Consider the following 17,594-nt stretch of genomic DNA (forward strand, 5'->3'; position numbering starts at 1 on the left):
TTAGGAGTTATGGTAGTTCTTATAATTCCTCTCTGTGAAGAAGACGCCTTCATCACAGTTGGCTTAGGGGCATGGTAAAAGGCACACTAATAACTTACCTGGACATCGATCAAATAAAACCCAAGTGACTATTTGTTCAAGGCAGCTTTATTTGAAGTCATACCTAACGTTGCTGCGCCGAAGTAACCTGCTTACCCTCTCGTTCAAGGTTGTGAAGTCCAAACAGAGCACAGAAAACGGCAGCCTTAAGTAGAGGCTCAATCAGTTGAAACACCTGTGCTCAATTGGAGCATACCATGTGGTGCACGGGCGCGGGTGACCATTTTCTTCTGTGGTCAGAAATGTAGAATACGTTGACCCATTTGATTTATTGTGTTTAATTGGTTTGAACTACATTTTGAATACATTTGTCGATGATAAGAATAACAGTAATTAAGGGTATACATAATTGATTGTCCTATGGGGCTTAACATATATAAACCTCTGGCCACAAGTGTTTTGAGGTTAGTCTGACTGTGGCTGTAGAGCAGAGAGGTGCCAGTGATATTTCTTCGACCTGTATATATATATATATATATATTGAGGTTTGTTTTTCTTTCTATTTTGGACTGTACAGTAGATCCTTGTTACTTTGTGTTCTTTCAGCTGTTAATAAAAGCACCTAAGGATACATTTTTTGCGACTCTAGCCATCTTATTTAATTCCGAGTTTTTTGTAACACTCTCACACAGGATACACAATTTACAATATGTACTGGGCAGGGGGAAGGTGTTTATACTCAGACATTTTTTTAAAGTTCCGAATTTAAAGGTCACCTATCGTGCTATTTTTAGGCAATAGCGTAGCTCTCAGATATATACAAATATAAAAAAACATGTCTATGAAGTGTTTTGCTCAAAATACCAAACAGATCACCCATTCTAGCCACGCCTCATATCCCTCTATTTCACTTCCTGTTTCAAAAGTGCTGATTTGGGGATAAAGCTTTAAAAAGAAAAAAAGGAGGGGTCTGAGCTCATGCGGGACCCGGCAGCTACTGTCTAAACTAAATGCTGCCGTGATGAAACGCCATATCATGGATTATCAAGGATCTGAAACAGTCTGGAGCTCAAAGGCTTTCTCTCTTGCCGGTTATACCACAAGGTGAGTTCCTTTCTACTTCCTGCTTCTTCACACACATGCTCTCCAGCACAGGTTATCTCTGAGTGTTAGCGATGCTAACGTAAACACCGACCATATTACGTCCAAAGCAGTCGGGCATTGTTTCAGACAGCATCCTTGAAATAGTGGCTTTGGAGCATCCTTCCTCGACATTGAGAAACACCCTGTATGTGTGTATCTGTATCGATGTTATGTTATGCAACTCTCTGTATGCGTTTTATAATTTGTGAATTTAGGTTTTAGGATCCCCTCGAAAATTATCATTCTCTAATCTAATTTGTTTCAGATACAACCAACCCTGATGTGATGTCGTCAACATATGGATGTGGCTTTGTTGAAATGAAAGTGTATTTAATCTGCCTTTCGTCCAGTGTAAAGGCATCCCGGCCGGGGTCCCACACTCACTCTCTGTGCAGTCCTTCAGCAGCGCCTCGGTCATCTTGAACCTCAGAGAGCTGCCCTGACCCGGAGGCTTCCCCGCCACCTTCAGGCTCTCCGTCGTTCCTCTGCCGTGAAGAATGATGGTTTCGATCACCGTCAGATTATTCCTGAAGAGAAAACACAACACACAATGTTCAGAAGAAGAATGCATACTTAGTTTAGTTATTGCCTTTCTAAAGACACAGGCTTTTCCCCATTACTCAGATGGGGAGACGGCATTGACGTCAATGAACATGACGATATCAAAATGCAATATTGATGTCAAGAAATACCAACGTTTCCTTATTTGTATTGACAATATACACGTGTTTTTTCCAATGCAGCAGTTGCACACAACATACAGTGACTACACTAACAGCGTTAATACTTTTTTTCCATGTGAAATTGTCAAAAATAGGGTTTAAATTATTGAGTTATGGCCAAAAACTGGTGGTTTGAAGTTACAGTGGCATTTACTTCTGACCACAATTATACCAACTTCTATATATCAATATTCCAATTACTTGTATAAAGACTATTCTGCACTATTTCCATTATATTCTATTTTATTTACTTGCACTATTTTATCTGTTTTATGTGTTGCACTGTTGGAGGAGCCTAAGATGTTCATCGTCATATCTACTAGGGCTGTCCCGAATACCATTTTTCGGGCTCCGGATATTCGGTAGTAATCAGCAGCGAACCGCTTCAACACGTGTATTTCGGTGTATTCACGGCATTCTTTTTGTTATTCTACAGTATTGTTGTTTTATAGTTATTTGTGAATGTAACCCAATTTGTGTTCGTTGACATTGAAAAGGATATTGCATTGTGTTTGTTACTTTCGTTGCAGTTGTATATGTCTTAAGTGTAATTTGGCTTGGCTTCCTATTTATGGACATGCTTTTATTTTGAAGGAGAGTTAGCGCAGTTGACAGGAAGTTGTTGTTGCTATGGAAACAACGTGACGGAGATTAACGGAGAAAAGTAATATCTACATATAAAGACGGAGAAAGTAAACGATAACGTTTATGGTTAAGTGTTAGCACCCCCGAAGAGGCACAAGCTCTTACGTTGATATTGGAGATTTCAATAAATTCAATTTGGAAAAAAACGAATAACGAAATTGAAACCCGAATAGTACTCCAACGAACGAATATTCGGGTACAGCCCTAATATCTACACTGTAGCTATTTGTACAAATGACAATAAAAGCCTTGAATTATCTAATCAGTTCCCCGTTGAGTCTAAGTGGACGTTTCTGCCTATTCGTGAAGAAATTCCCCGAACCAGTTCCTTTAATACCAACCGGATAACAAGGCTAGTATTACCGACACAAGGAAAAGAAACCAACACGATGGAAACAGTTTATTTTTCTGTAATAACAGACATTACCTGACGATGAGGAGGGAGGAGACGCTGTGGTTGCTGGTGGAGTGAACCTCACGTTGAAGGCCTTTATCTCTCCGGGCAGCAGCAGCAGGTTGTACACAAAGGGCCGGGTCGATCCCTCCACGAAGCCTGAGCTGCTCTTTATTAGGGACGTCTGCAAAACACACAGAGAGAGAGAGAGACTGTTAGACACAACCTGCGTCCACATGCAGCTCATTCATGCTCAATTAGTCGCTCAGAAACGATTCTCTGTGAACTCACTCACCTGGTTTCTGTGGACCTGGAACTCTAAGGTGCTCGTGTCGATGTTGATGTTGGATAGGTTTGCTAATGGCAGCCTGGAAGATACAATGGTTTTTGATGTTGAAATAAAGTTTAAATATCAGAAATAAAGACAAAATATTGAAGAAAAACGTCAAGATTTAGAGAATAAATGTCAAAGCTTTGATACTAAAGTCAAAAATATCGAGATTAAATGTTTTAATGTCGATAATAAAGTCTAAATGTAGATTTTAAAAAGTTGAAATATCAAGAAAAGAGTTATAATATTGAGAAAAACGTCAAAACAAAGTTATAATATTGATAAAAAAGAGTGTAAATATCAGGAATAAAGTCAAAATGCGGTGAATAAAAGTCCAAATTGTTGATAAAAACCGTCTAAATATCAAAATAAGGCCAAAATATTGAAGAAAAATGTCAAAATGTAGAGAATAAATGTCAAACCTCTGACACTAAAGTCAAAAATAATGAGAATAAACGTAAAAACTAAGTATAATATTGATAAAAATAATAAAAATATGAAGAATAACGCTTTAATGTTGATAACAAAGTCAAAATGTTTAGAATAAAGTCAAAAGGTGGTGAATTAAAATACAAAACACAAGCCCAGACACCAGAGAGGACCACAGTGAGAGGAAGGTGAAGGGGTTAAATAGAGAAAGTGCCGAGTTTGTGAAAACGTCCCACCTGTCCGCCAGCTTTCCAGAAAACACCGAGGGGTTGGGCAACAAGGCCAACGGGAGAACCTGCACGTAAACGAGCACGTCTGCAGGGTTTTGCAGAATCACCTGCTCCTCCTGCAGGAAAGCACAAAGACGTTTCACTCAGTTTCACGAGGCAAGTCAAAGTGCTTCACAAAGCGGAAAGACATTAAACACGTTAGACACGTTAAAAAGCAGACATAATAAAACATGAATAACAAAAGGAACACACATAAACGTTACAGTGCCGTGTGAGATGTGAATAGTTCAATTAAAAGCAGCGGCAACAAGAAAAGTCTTCAGCCTGGATTTCAAAGCGGTCAGAGTTGCAGCGGAACCTCAAGACATTCCTGTGTGTGTGTGTGCGCTTTGTTGTTGTTTACTCACAGAGGAGCTGTTTGTGTTGGTCAGAGGGAACATGATTCTCTGAGAGGAGTTCACCAGCGACGGCCAGGTCAGGTGAGCCGTGATTTTAGCTTGCACGTTCTTCTGGAGGTCCGTGTTGACTTCAAAAACGGCTTCGATCCTTTTTGGAAACAGAAAAAAAAAAAAAAAGACATCTTGTGACGTTTTTATCATTCGGGAAAATTCTCATGTATCAAAAGTTGCTTAAAGGGGACCTATCATGCAAAATGCACTTTGTGATGTCTTCTCTACATCAATGTGTCCCCGGTGCGTTGGGGAACTCACGCAGCGTCAGAAAACAAACCCTCTCTCTTTTCCTCCGTACCCACATCTCTAAAAACGGGGCTACAACGGAGCTGATCCAGATTTGCGTCCGATATGACGTAATATCTGAAATGTGGACCCACGGCCCAATCAGAAACGTTGCTATCAGAAACAATGCCCGACTGTTTTGTTTTGGTCGGTGTTTACATTAGCATCGCTAACACTCAGAGCTAACCTGTACTGGAGAGCATGTGTGTGAAGAAGCAGGAAGTAGAAAGGAACTCACCTTGTGGTATAACCGGCAAGAGAGAAAGCCTTTGAGCTCCAGACTGTTTCAGATCCTTGATAATCCATGATATGGAGTTTCATCACGGCAGCATTTAGTTTAGACGGTAGCTGCCGGGTCCCGCATGAGCTCAGACCCCTCCGTTTTATTTATTTTTAAAGCTTTATACCCAGAATCAGAACTTTTGAAACAGGAAGTGAAACAGAGGGATATGAGGCATGGCTAGAATGGGTGATCTGTTAAACACTTAATATGTTTTTGACATGTTTTTTATATATTTTGATATATCTGAGAGCTGTGCTATTGCCTAGAAATAGCACGATAGGTGACCTTTAAAAATCATCTCAGTATGATGAAGTATAATTGAACTGTGCCTGTGGCTATGTATAGTTATTCACTTCATATTGAATGTTCAATTACATGAAATTATGAGCCGTCTTGCCTTAGTTTCGTTTGATGTGTGTGTGAGGACCCCAGGAAGAATACCCCATGCTCATGCTAGTGCTAATGGGGATCCTAATAAAGAGTACGTGAGAATTGAGGGAATTGTAGGCAGAAAATACAGAAATAAACGTGGAACCAACTTATTCTGAGGTACAACTCGAGAGCAAAGTCGTGAATTTAAATGGGAAACACTTGGATGTTCACCGAGAATAAACTTTGAGTTAAAATATAATGAGATTTTGAAGTCATAAGTTTGTGACAAAAGATCAGAAATTCTTTGAGATAAGTCATATTTACAAGAAACGGATTTTATACACATTAGAGAAAAATGAAATTCCTGCAATAAAATAAATAATATTCTTACGTTTGAAATATATCATAATTTCTCTGAGAAAAACAAATATTTGTGTGAAATAAAATTAATTTGTGACTTCTATCCCAGAAAATCTTCGTTATCCTTCATTTTTTTTGTTTACAGCTTTGATCCTGGAAGTTATACGTTTTGTCTTTAAATGTTACCTCCCTCCGCCGGTCATTGTTTCCGCTGCAGAAGCAAATAGACCATGGCCAACTCATTTGTATATATATAGTGGCTCAGTCAGTAGGGGCTTGGACTGTGAGCCGCAGGGTCGCCGGTTCAAATCCCCGAACAGACCTAAATATGGAGTGTGGACTGCTACTCTGAGAGGTCCCAGTTCACCTCCTGCCCTGCCGTGGCGCCCTTGAGCAAGGCACCGGACAACCCTTCCCCCCACTCCCATTGCTCCCCGGGCGCTGTACACTAGCTAGACTCCTGGTGCTAGGATGGGTTAAACGCAGAGAACACATTTCACATTTCATAATGAGTTAATAAGATAAGATGTACTTTATTGATCCCAATTTGGGAAATGTTTGAGAAGAAAAAAACAACAATGTAAACATCGCAACATTGAAATAAAATAGCATTACCCATAATCCCCCCTGTTTCCAAAGTGCTGATTCTCTGTCTGTTACTTTAGATGAAAATAAGGAGCCCCTCCCCACGTCCCTCTGAGAGACATGTGGTTACAAAGAACTCAATGGAGCTCTAGAGGAGATTCAGGTGATAAGGGGGGGGGGGGGGGGGGGGGGGTTACCTTGGTTTCTGATTGGCTAATGGTTACACAAGACAACACATCGTGATGACATCATGAAGTGGCCAAAATCTGATCAGCTCATTTTCAGACAGTTTTTTATAGAAATGGATCAAAAAGAGAGAGAATCTTTGTTCCTGAAACTTTCAGAGTCTCTTTCCACAGAGGGGACACATGTTGATGTAGAAGAGACATGGAGAAGAGGGGACACATGTTGATGTAGAAGAGACATGGAGAAGAGGGGACACATGTTGATGTAGAAGAGACATGGAGAAGAGGGGACACGTGTTGATGTGAAGAGACATGAAGAAGAGGGGACACATGTTGATGTAGAAGAGACATGGAGAAGAGGGGACACATGTTGATGTAGAAGAGACATGAAGAAGAGGGGACACATGTTGATGTAGAAGAGACATGAAGAAGAGGGGACACATGTTGATGTAGAAGAGACATGGAGAAGAGGGGACACATGTTGATGTAGAAGAGACATGAAGAAGAGGGGACACATGTTGATGTAGAAGAGACATGAAGAAGAGGATTTTGCATGATAGGTGTCCTTTAAGTATAAACTCACTTGTGTCCCGAGCGCTCTTTGAGCTCTTTCCATCTGCGCAGGAGTTTCTGATGAAGGTCTACGTCTGCGTCCCAGATGTCTTCCTGAAGCGCCAGACCGTGAGGCTTCGACTCCGCTGGGAGGGACACACAGATTCATCAATACAACATTTCGGTTCTCGCTGTGGGAGATTTGCACCGAAGAGTGTTCAGGCCCGGCATAAGAGGGAAACGTTATTAAGGAAGATCTATTTTATAGTTACGCATGTTGAGAATTAAGCGATAATGTTCAGATTAAAGGTCTCGTCTCGTGCTATTTTTAGGCATATATTACGAGTCTCAGATATTTAAAATATATAAAAACAGATCATGCATTTTAGAAATCCCTCAAACCCCTCTTCTGCAGCCTTGTTAGAGAAACGCGGATTTTGGGTCCTTCGCTTAAAAAAAAAAAAAAAGGAGGCGGAGCTAATGCCTGATCAGAATTCTACCGGAGATAAAGTTAAATTCTGCTGTGATAAAACGCCATCCTGTTCTAAACCACATCAAGGATTATCTCTTGCAGGTTTATCACAAGGTGAGTTCCTTTTTTATTTCCTGATTTTTAAACACGTGCTCTCCAGTACAGGTTAGCTCTGAGTGTTAGCGAGGCTTGCTAATGTAAACAAAGACCAGATTACGTCCAAAACACGTCAGGCATTGTTTCTGATAGCAACTCTCTGTGGGTCCGCTGCCGATTTGACGTCAGATCGGCAGCAAATCTGTATCCGCTCGTTGTACCCCCGTTTTTAAAAGATGTGGGTACATAGGAAAAGAGAAAGGGTTTTATTTTCTGACGCTGCGTGAGTTCCCCGACGCACCGGGACACATATTCATGTATAAAAGACATCCACAAGTTCATTTGGACGATAGGTCCCCTTTAAAGTCAACGTACCGAGAATGAAGTCAAAAATATTGAGAATAAATGGAAAAATAGTCTGAAATCCAAAAATAACGAAAATGTTCGTAATAAAGTCATAATATTGAGAATTAACGTAATAATGGGAATAAAGTTAATTTATTGAGACTTAAGTACAAATTGAGTCAGAATATTAAGAATTAAGTAAAAATCTGGTGAACAAAGTCAACATTTTGATTATAAAAGTTAAACATTTGAATAAAAATGAATATACTTAAAGTTGGATTTTATTCTTCAATATCGTCCTTTGTTTTTACCTCTCATGCCCGGCCCTTCAACTCTTCTATATTTTATTTCACACACACACACACACACACACACACACACACAACACACACACACACACACACACCCACACACACACACACACACACACACACACACACCACACACACACACACACACACACACACACACACACAGAAAACCAACAACTTACATTTAAGCACAAATGGCAGCCCCACATAACAGTGATCCCCGCACTGCAAGCTGGCGTCAAAATAAATATTAGCCACCTGAAAAAGATGGAGGAAAGAAAAGTAAGTTCACGTTCATCAGGAGCATAGTGAGCTCAGGGAGACGAGACGAAGGGGAACGCATACCTTCGATTTCCGTCTGGGCTCCAGCTCGTCTTTGTTGTTGCGCAGCCGCTTATAATAAAAGCGAATGTCTTCGGTCAGCGAGCGGATCTGCTGCAGCCGCACTTTCTGAGTGAAGGAGCTCTGGATGCTGAAGCTCTGATGAACCACTTTGCCCTGAAGAACAAATACATTTCAGACACGTTAAGAGCAGAGAGGGCAAAAGTACACACATCCTTTACTCAAGTAGAAGTACTCGTGTTTAAAGTACTCTGGTAAAAGTAGAAGCAGGGGCGCCGTAAGTTAGGACGATTCTAAGGGCCCGTGACTGACAGGGGCCCAAACTATTTTAGAACATTAAGATTTTTTTTTTTAAAGTGGACCTATCATGCTATATTTGAAACATATATTGTAGAGCCATACCTACCTAGATAAAACATGTCTGAAGTTCTTTTTCAAAATACCAAACAGATCATGCATTTTAGCCTTGCCTCATTTCGCTCCATTTGCTCTTTTCCAGCCCTGTTTTTGCAAAGGCTGATTCTGCTTCTGTGGCAGACTACAGCGCCACCTACAGGCCTGGCATATGTACTACAGCGTCTCCAGCGCTTTCGAGCGGTCTCTCATCCCCCTGATAGGTGGAGAGTAGCCCATGTAGGCGGAGCACCCCTTTTCTGACGTCAGAAAAATTTAAATAATAATCAGCTCAGTTTTTATAGATTTGGGTACGGAGGAAAAGAGAGAGGGTTGTGTTTCCTGACCCTGGAACACCGGGGACACATGTTCATGTATAAAAGACGGACAAAAGTGCATTTTGCACGATAGGTCCCCTTTAAGTAACCGATGTGATATCTTTTCATGGGGCCCAAAATCCCTGGCCCGAGTAGAAGTACTGACTAAACTTCTTGACTCAAGTAAAAGTAAAGAAGTATGGGCTCTGAAATGTACTTAAGTAGAAAGTACCCATAACTGCCAGCTGTTTTAAAGAGTACCTGACTTCCCTTTATATTAAGTAAGGGATAATGTGCAGTGAGGCGGTCATTATGGGGAAAAGAACACCCGCCAGGCGGTTCAGGAGCCCGACGCGACATTTTTCTTGACATTCAAACTTTATTCTTGATATTTAGACTCTTTTTATCAACAGTATAACTTTTATTCTCAATATATTTGACATTTATTCGTAATATTTTGATGTTTTTCTTGATATTGCAACTTGTTTTATCTACAATTAGACTTTATTGTCAACATTGAAACTTTATTCTTGATATTTAGACTATTTTTAATCAACATTATAACTTGTTTTTTACGTTTAAAACTTTACAAACAAATGAACAAGTTGTTGTTACCATTACATCGGAGGTACAGGGTCCCACGATTCAATAAAGAAAGACTGAAGCACCAGTCGATCCTCAAATTAAACATCCCAGATCTAATGTACGTTCGAGGGTCTTAAACTAGTTTTTTCGGTGTTTGTAATGGTATGTTAAATGTCTGTTTCCTTGCATCGTGCCTTAATATGTGACCTTGTTTGATTTTGCAAACGGAGGTGCTGCGATGCAAGAAAAATGTCCGATTGATCTGACAGTAAAGTATTATCGTATCGTAAGTCTAACCTTCAAGTTTACATCGAATACAATATTAAATGTCTCTTATTCGGTGCAATTTACTAGTAAACGTTTGCACAGAACTATTTGTAAACAGCATTTTTCATGCCTGCACTAACTCGCTGTCGGAGGGCTTGATAACACACTCCCCACTTGTCGGCGGACCCTCCATGTGAACGCGCAAACATAGTGGAAATGCGCAAACATGTGTGTGGGTCGGTTTGGAATCAGGCCTCCGGGTTACTCACTGGAAACGAAGCCGGTAAAACGATGTGCTTCGGAGAGCTGCTTAGCGTCCCCACTGCGATGAGAGCTTTCACTGGGATGGTTAATATCTGACGGGGGGGAGAAGAGGGAACATTAGACTGACTACTGATTGGTTTAAAAATAGCAGCTTTTGATTGGCTTCCTACCTCGTAGTCTGTGGTGATGTGAATGGCTCCATCATACAGGCCCTCCAGTGCTTTGGCCACCAGTGTCACTCTGAATGCGGCATAATAGCCGGACGCCAATATCACCTTTAAAGAGAGGAAAATAAGACAAAGAAAGTTGGTCAGTGTGTGTTTTTATACGCAAGAATAACCTTAATCTTAACCGCGTCTCTTTAAAGGGTGTAAATCCTCACAGTTTTGTGGCTGGAGGCGGAGATGTTCTGCAGCTCTCGGAGGTGGTTCAGAGCCACGGTGGCGTTTCCTTTCTCCGTCTTCAGCAGCTCCATCGAAATACTGTCTCCTGTGACGAGCCACGACTTTATCTCCAGCTGCAGGACAGAAAGGAAAAGTTACAGACTGTGGAGGCTTTCAAAAAAGGCCTAAAAACGCATCTTTTTAGAATAGCCTTTAACTAGATTTTTAAATCCCCCACATTATGCCATGCGGGCATGAATGTCACAGCTTTTATTATGTTGTTTTAATTGTTTTTTTATTGTTGTTTTGTTTCACCCTTTTTAATTTTTAATTTTGTAGCACTTTGAGTTTTGTTTACGCAAATGAAAAGTGCGCTTATAAATAAAATATATTATTATTATTATTAAACACAAACAACTGTGAAGGGAGTCCTTTGGCAGAACGCTGTCTGTACGTTTGCAATCTGCAGTAGTCTCGTGTCTCCTAGGGGTCCTTCAGTGTGTGTTTGGCTGTTTAGACAAACCCTGGTCTCTTTGGGGAAGTTGTGTGTGTTGACTGTTGAGTTTCAATATGTGTTGATTCTGGTCGACTTGCAGTAGTTTTGTGTCTCCTAGGGGTCCTTTAGTGTGTCTATTAGCTATTTAGTGTCAAACCGTTGTACTTTCGTGTCTCTTTGGGATAGTTTTGTGTGTGCTTCGACTGTTAAGTTTCAATATGTGTTCATTTTGGTCGATTTGCAGTAGTTTTGTATCTTTTGGTCTATTCTTGTGCGTCTTTTAGCAATTTAGTGTCAAACCTTTGTCCTTTTGTGTCTTTTTTGGGTAGTTTTGTGTGTGTTTCGACTTTTGGGTTTCAATATGTGTTCATTTTGGTCGATTTGCGCTAGTTTCGTGTCTCCTAGGGGTCCTTTAGTGTGTCTATTAGCTATTTATTGTCAAACCGATGTACTTTCGTGTCTCTTTGGGTTAGTTTTGTGTGTGTTTTGAATGTTGAATTTCAATATGTTTACATTTTGGTCGATTTGCAGTAGTTTTGTGTCTCTTAGGGGTTATTCTGTGTGTGTTTTGGCTGTTTTGTGTCAAACCGTTGTCCTTTTGTGTCTCTTTTGGGGAAGTTTTTAATTTTGAGTTTCAATATGTGTTGATTTTGGTTGATTCTTAGAAGTTTTGTGTCTCTTATGGGTCATTTTGTGTGTCTTTTGGGGTAGTTTTGTATCTCTTTGGTCTATGTTTGTGTGTCTTTTAGCTATTTAGGGTCAAACAGCTGTCCCTTTGTGTCTCTTTAGTGTAGCTTTGGTGTGTTTTGACTGTCGAGTTTAAATTTGCACTCCTTTGTGTCACTTTGTTGGTGTTTTTTGTGCTTTTGGGTTTTTAGGCTCACATTTTGGTCATTGTGTGGTTGTATTGTGTCTCTTCCCACTGAACCCTCGTGTGCTCGTTCAGTAAAAGCAGCATTCTGCGTGACCTCACCTCTATGGGATTACTGTTGACCACCACAAATATGATGCTGCTTGTGTCTGTTGCACTGCGGACCCCAAAGTCCAGGATGTTCTCCTTCAGACTGGGAGGCAGGACCAGAGGCTTTTCGAAAAAGGCGACAAAAAACAAACACGTTACGCATATCACCAAGAACCAGGATGTCTACCCTGCCTTACAAAGACATGAAGACATTTAAGACATATATGGTCAAAACTGAAAACTGAATGTGACTTCTGTTTTTCTTCACAAGAGCTTTCAACGTGGCAAAGAAAAAACTAGTTCCTCATAAAGATATCAGTCTGCAATTGAACTGAGACAGAAACAGCTGGAGATACATTCCATTTCTACAAGCTAACGACTGTAAATGATCAACTCATAATCACAATTTCAAGGAACTGCGGTTATCTGTTATGCAGTTTATCAGCTTGTCTGGAAAGCATACATTTTAACCCCTTTTCTGCCAACTTCACTGCTTCAGTAGCGGTATTTTATGATGAAACAGACTTTTTACGTGATAAAAATGAAAGTTATAAAGGTTAATATGCTCTTTGTTCAGCACCGCTTTGATGGTAGGTAAATAAGCTCCATTGTGTACCTCCAGGAAGCCGGTGTAGGCCCGGACAGGCAGGTGAAACTTGGATGCGTTTGTGATGAGCAGGATGTTGCTGTCTATGTGGATGGAGGGTCGCACAGGTCGGAAGAGCAGGGAGAAAATGTACCGAGACTCGTGTGCGGGGATCAGGATGGGGGCGCTGAAGTTCTGCGCCTGAAACAGAAAGGGAAGTCAGCCGATGTAACAATTCACATATCAGCTGGTTGGATGCTTTAAAGCAGAGTTGCACGAGGTATTCTTCACAGACGGCGTGTTTTTCTACAGCAGCAATAAACTGCTTTGGGAGTGTTTTTAAGACGCCAAAAAACTTCAATTTCAGTCTAAATGCAAGCTATATTTTCACCACTGCACCCGGTCTGAAGGGGAGCTAAAGCCATTCTCTGTGCTCTCTTTAAAGCCACCAGACTCCATCTAAAAACAGTACATTTTATATCTGTTAGCTTGTTTGTGTTTAGCAAGGTGTATGCAGGAATCCTGAAGTCAAATGTAAAGACCTTTTTTTAAGACCCTTCCCATACATGTTAAGACCTCATCGCCACTTTGAGTTCTAACCGGTTACCTTGGCGACACACTTCACCTCACATTGACTATATACAGCAGAAGTGTGTGAGTGACAGGGAGTGTGTGTAGCGACAGGAAGTGTGTGTGTAGCGACAGGATGTGTGTGTGTGTGTAGCAACAGGGAGTGTGTGTAGCAACAGGGAGTGTGTGTAGCAACAGGGAGTGTGTGTAGCAACAGGAAGTGTGTGTAGCAACAGGGAGTGTGTGTAGCAACAGGAAGTGTGTGTAGCAACAGGGAGTGTGTGTAGCACCAGGAAGTGTGTGTAACGACAGGAAGTGTGTGTAGCAACAGGGAGTGTGTGTAGCACCAGGAAGTGTGTGTAACGACAGGAAGTGTGTGTAGCAACAGGGAGTGTGTGTAGCAACAGGGAGTGTGTGTAGCAACAGGGAGTGTGTGTAGCAACAGGGAGTGTGTGTAGCAACAGGGAGTGTGGTAGCAACAGGGAGTGTGTGTAGCAACAGGGAGTGTGTGTAGCGACAGGGAGTGTGTGTAACGACAGGGAGTGTGTGTAACGACAGGGAGTGTGTGTAACGACAGGGAGTGTGTGTAGCAACAGGAAGTGTGTAGCGACAGGGAGTGTGTGTAGCGACAGGGAGTGTGTGTAGCAACAGGGAGTGTGTGTAGCAACAGGGAGTGTGTGTAGCAACAGGGAGTGTGTGCTGAAGCAAAGCGACGACATTGAAGGCAGAAACTCACATCTCGGTTGCTTCTGCGGCGGCCGGCTCTTGGGGATGACGGAGAGCGGGTGCAGAGTTTTGGAGGTGAAGCTCTTCCGCTGTTTGTTCTCCAGCGGCGTCACATAGGGAAGCTCCAGAGAACTGAACACAGGAAACGCTCGTCATTAAAAGCACTTTTTTATAGAAAGAAATAATAATGTATAAAGCTTTATTTACACTTTTCATACAGCACAAGCAGTTTAACCCGTTGAGCCCCGAGCCTGTTTTCAGACCTCAGGCTCGAAAATAACATGCCCAGAACAAATGACTATAACTTCACTTCTAAATGGGGTAAATTAATAATCTGTTTTCTCAAAGCTAGGATAAACCTGTGAGTTGGACGTAGACGAGTCAGAATCAATATAGATGTTTTTTATTTTAAAGTAAATTCAGATTGAACATAGTGAAAACATGTAAAATATAGTGTCCGTCCAACAAAAAAAACTTTACTTATAGTGAAAACCACCCTTGAGTGATGGGATAGTAGACTAAAAGCTTTAGGAATCCAAACTATAACATTAATAAGTACCCTGTATCAAGATTGATGCAAAACAAGTGACCTTTGACCTTTTTAGAGAGATTTAGCATTTGGGTTGATTTGCCATATCTCTGCCCCCCTCGGTCGATGTTGATGATTGACACCTCGTTTGAACCGTTAGAGCCAATCGAATCGAGGGGAGGTTCCTAAAATCCATCTAAACATTACCCATTGGTGAATGAGTGCTGCGTAGCCAGAATGCCCAAAACCGGAAGCTGTCATACACTCTCGTAGCTATCATAGCAGCTATATATGAAATCGCCGTTATTGACATAAATATGAAGATGGATTATCAGTAATCATTTCAAAGTGACAGACACATTGGATTAACCTTCAGCAGCGTTTTTTGTATCGTTTACAGCCGTTTCTTTGGCTCCGCAAAGCTAATTTTTTGTGTTGTTGTCGTTTCGCCGCGAGTTCTGATCGCTCGGTGATGATACTTATATGTCTGGAATCTGTGGAATCTCCGCTTGCCAATCGATATCTTTGAGCTGATCCGATAAGTAATAAGGGTATTTTACCTTGAGTTCTGTGCTAAGTGCGTTAGCATTTTTTCGCTCAGGGCTAATTCAGAAGCTTGGTATCACCGTTTTGTTTCGTTTAGCTAAAAATTGTTAATATTGTCTGAAAGCTGAGTTTCTTCCCGTTAAAGGTGGGGTAGGTAAGTTTGAGAAACCGGCTCGAGATACACTTTTTGTATATTCCATGGAATGCTCTGAACATCCCGATAGCAATGAATATCTGAAGTGCTTTGACAAAAAATACATAAACAAATGTCATCTGTGGAAGCCGTGATACTGTAAAAAGTACAACCATGGCCTACCTGCCTGTCAGCCTTCCATCGGGGCACAAACTGATCTCGTGCCCTCATTGGTCATGTGGCGTTCGTGTGTGTTGGAGGAGGGGCTCGGTAAGGAAGTGGCAGATTTTCTCTGGTTGTGTATTTTCAAATTCTAGCGATCTCGAGCCGGTTTCTCAAACTTACCTACCCCACCTTTAAGGGAGTATGACACATTCATAGTTTGTTAAATGTTAAGAAGCCCTCAGACGCTGTTTCTTGCAAGATGTTGCGTTTTCACAAGTTAAAAATAAGAAATTCCCCTCAGATCAGATGCAGTGAATATAACATTTGAACAGGTTAAGAGACACGAGGAGGTAAAAGGCATGAAAATAGAAATCAATAAAATAAATGGACAGACTGGATTTTTCCACCGGGCACTCTTTCTTTATGATGGCGGGGTTTCTTGGGTTTGGGTTTAAGGAGGATATTGACGGCTCTTCTTTCACTTTCCCCGTCGTTACTGTCCCGCCTTTCTTTTTCACCGGTTCCTGAGAGGAGTGAAAGCAGCTCGTTAACAGACATTTCCGTGGTAGATGAGCGACACTTGGTGACGTGTAGGGGCTGGTAAACCAAGAATATGAATTAACACTGTTTTCATAATGGATCGATTGTTAGAAATCCATTGTTCATACAAAAAAGATGAAAAATCTTGGAAAAAGAAAATAAGATCTAGAAAATGTCAGAATCAGGAAGTGTGTGTGTAGCGACAGGAAGTGTGTGTGTAGCGACAATAAGTGTGTGTGTAGCGGACAATAAGTGTGTGTGTGAGCGACAATAAGTTGTGTGTGACGACAGGAAGTGTGTTGTAGCGACAATAAGTGTGTGTGTAGCGACAATAGTGTGTGTGACGACAGGAAGGTGTGTGACGACAGGAAGTGTGTGTGACGACAGGACAGTGTGTGTGACGACGACGTGTGTGTGACGACAGGAAGTGTGTGTGACGACAGGAAGTGTGTGTGACGACGGGAAGTGTGTGTGACGACGGGAAGTGTGTGTAGCGACGGGAAGTGTGTGTAGCGACAAGAAGTGTGTGTGACGACAGGAAGTGTGTGTGACGACAGGAAGTGTGTATAACGGCAGGAAGTGTGTATAACGACAGGAAGTGTGTATAACGACAGGAAGTGTGTATAACGACAGGAAGTGTGTGTATCGACAGGAAGTGTGTATAACGACAGGAAGTGTGTGTAGCGACAGGAAGTGTGTGTGACGACAGGAAGTGTGTATAACGGCAGGAAGTGTGTATAACGGCAGGAAGTGTGTATAACGGCAGGAAGTGTGTATAACGACGGAGGAGTGTGTATAACGACAGGAAGTGTGTATAACGACAGGAAGTGTGTATAACGACAGGAAGTGTGTATAACGACAGGAAGTGTGTATAACGACAGGAAGTGTGTATAACGACAGGAAGTGTGTATAACGACAGGAGTGTGTATAACGACAGGAAGTGTGTTATAACGACAGGAAGTGTGTTATAACGACAGGAAGTGTGTGTAATGACAGGAAGTGTGTGTAATGACAGTAAGGCCCAATCCCAAAACCACGCCCTACACACTACCCTCCGTTCGCGCGGAGGGTACCGCCACATTCAGGGCTGTCCAAGCACCGAGTGTGGAGGGGGAGTGGGCTATCAAGCCCTCAAACAGCAAGTCTGCAGCGGTGCTGACTGGAGGACCGCGTCTCTACCTGACCGGAGTCACGCTGTGTGTGTCCTCAGGAAACAGGCTGCTTTACAAGTAGTTCCAGCAAACATCCACTGATAAACTGCGATGTCAACGACCTCATGATGACCTCATATGTTTTAACTTAGGATCAAACTAAATGTGTGCATTTTATTATAAAGTTGTGTATATTTACAAACTAAGAAGCGTATAAACATCAGGTTTTTTATAAACTAAAAGAGCTTTTGAAACACAATGAAAGATGTTTGGAATTTTATTTGAGTTATTCATTTCAACTTTTTATCAAAGAGATGCTGATTTGAAACCGTTGTTACATACAGTTTCGGCATTTCCTGTTTCTGCCGGAGAGAGGGGAGGCCGTCCCAAAGCTTGCTGCTGAGTTTAC

General features: G+C 41.6%; 1 protein-coding gene across 1 annotated transcript in view; it reads right to left on the minus strand.

Annotated features, from left to right (window-relative positions):
* The window catches only part of LOC117442300 (transmembrane protein 131-like), a 116,289-nt gene that overhangs the window by 26,949 nt on the left and 71,746 nt on the right, over positions 1-17,594 (minus strand). The window contains 16 exon segments of the mRNA XM_071202394.1: positions 1,567-1,709; positions 2,977-3,013; positions 3,016-3,127; positions 3,239-3,311; positions 3,940-4,049; positions 4,341-4,479; positions 7,039-7,153; positions 8,414-8,489; positions 8,577-8,729; positions 10,405-10,491; positions 10,570-10,674; positions 10,782-10,916; positions 12,252-12,362; positions 12,856-13,031; positions 14,132-14,253; positions 15,885-16,018. Coding sequence (XP_071058495.1) covers positions 1,567-1,709; positions 2,977-3,013; positions 3,016-3,127; positions 3,239-3,311; positions 3,940-4,049; positions 4,341-4,479; positions 7,039-7,153; positions 8,414-8,489; positions 8,577-8,729; positions 10,405-10,491; positions 10,570-10,674; positions 10,782-10,916; positions 12,252-12,362; positions 12,856-13,031; positions 14,132-14,253; positions 15,885-16,018 — 1,828 coding nt within the window.

The sequence above is a fragment of the Pseudochaenichthys georgianus genome, unplaced genomic scaffold (genome assembly GCF_902827115.2).
Source record: "Pseudochaenichthys georgianus unplaced genomic scaffold, fPseGeo1.2 scaffold_408_arrow_ctg1, whole genome shotgun sequence".
NCBI classification, from domain to species: Eukaryota; Metazoa; Chordata; class Actinopteri; order Perciformes; family Channichthyidae; genus Pseudochaenichthys; species Pseudochaenichthys georgianus.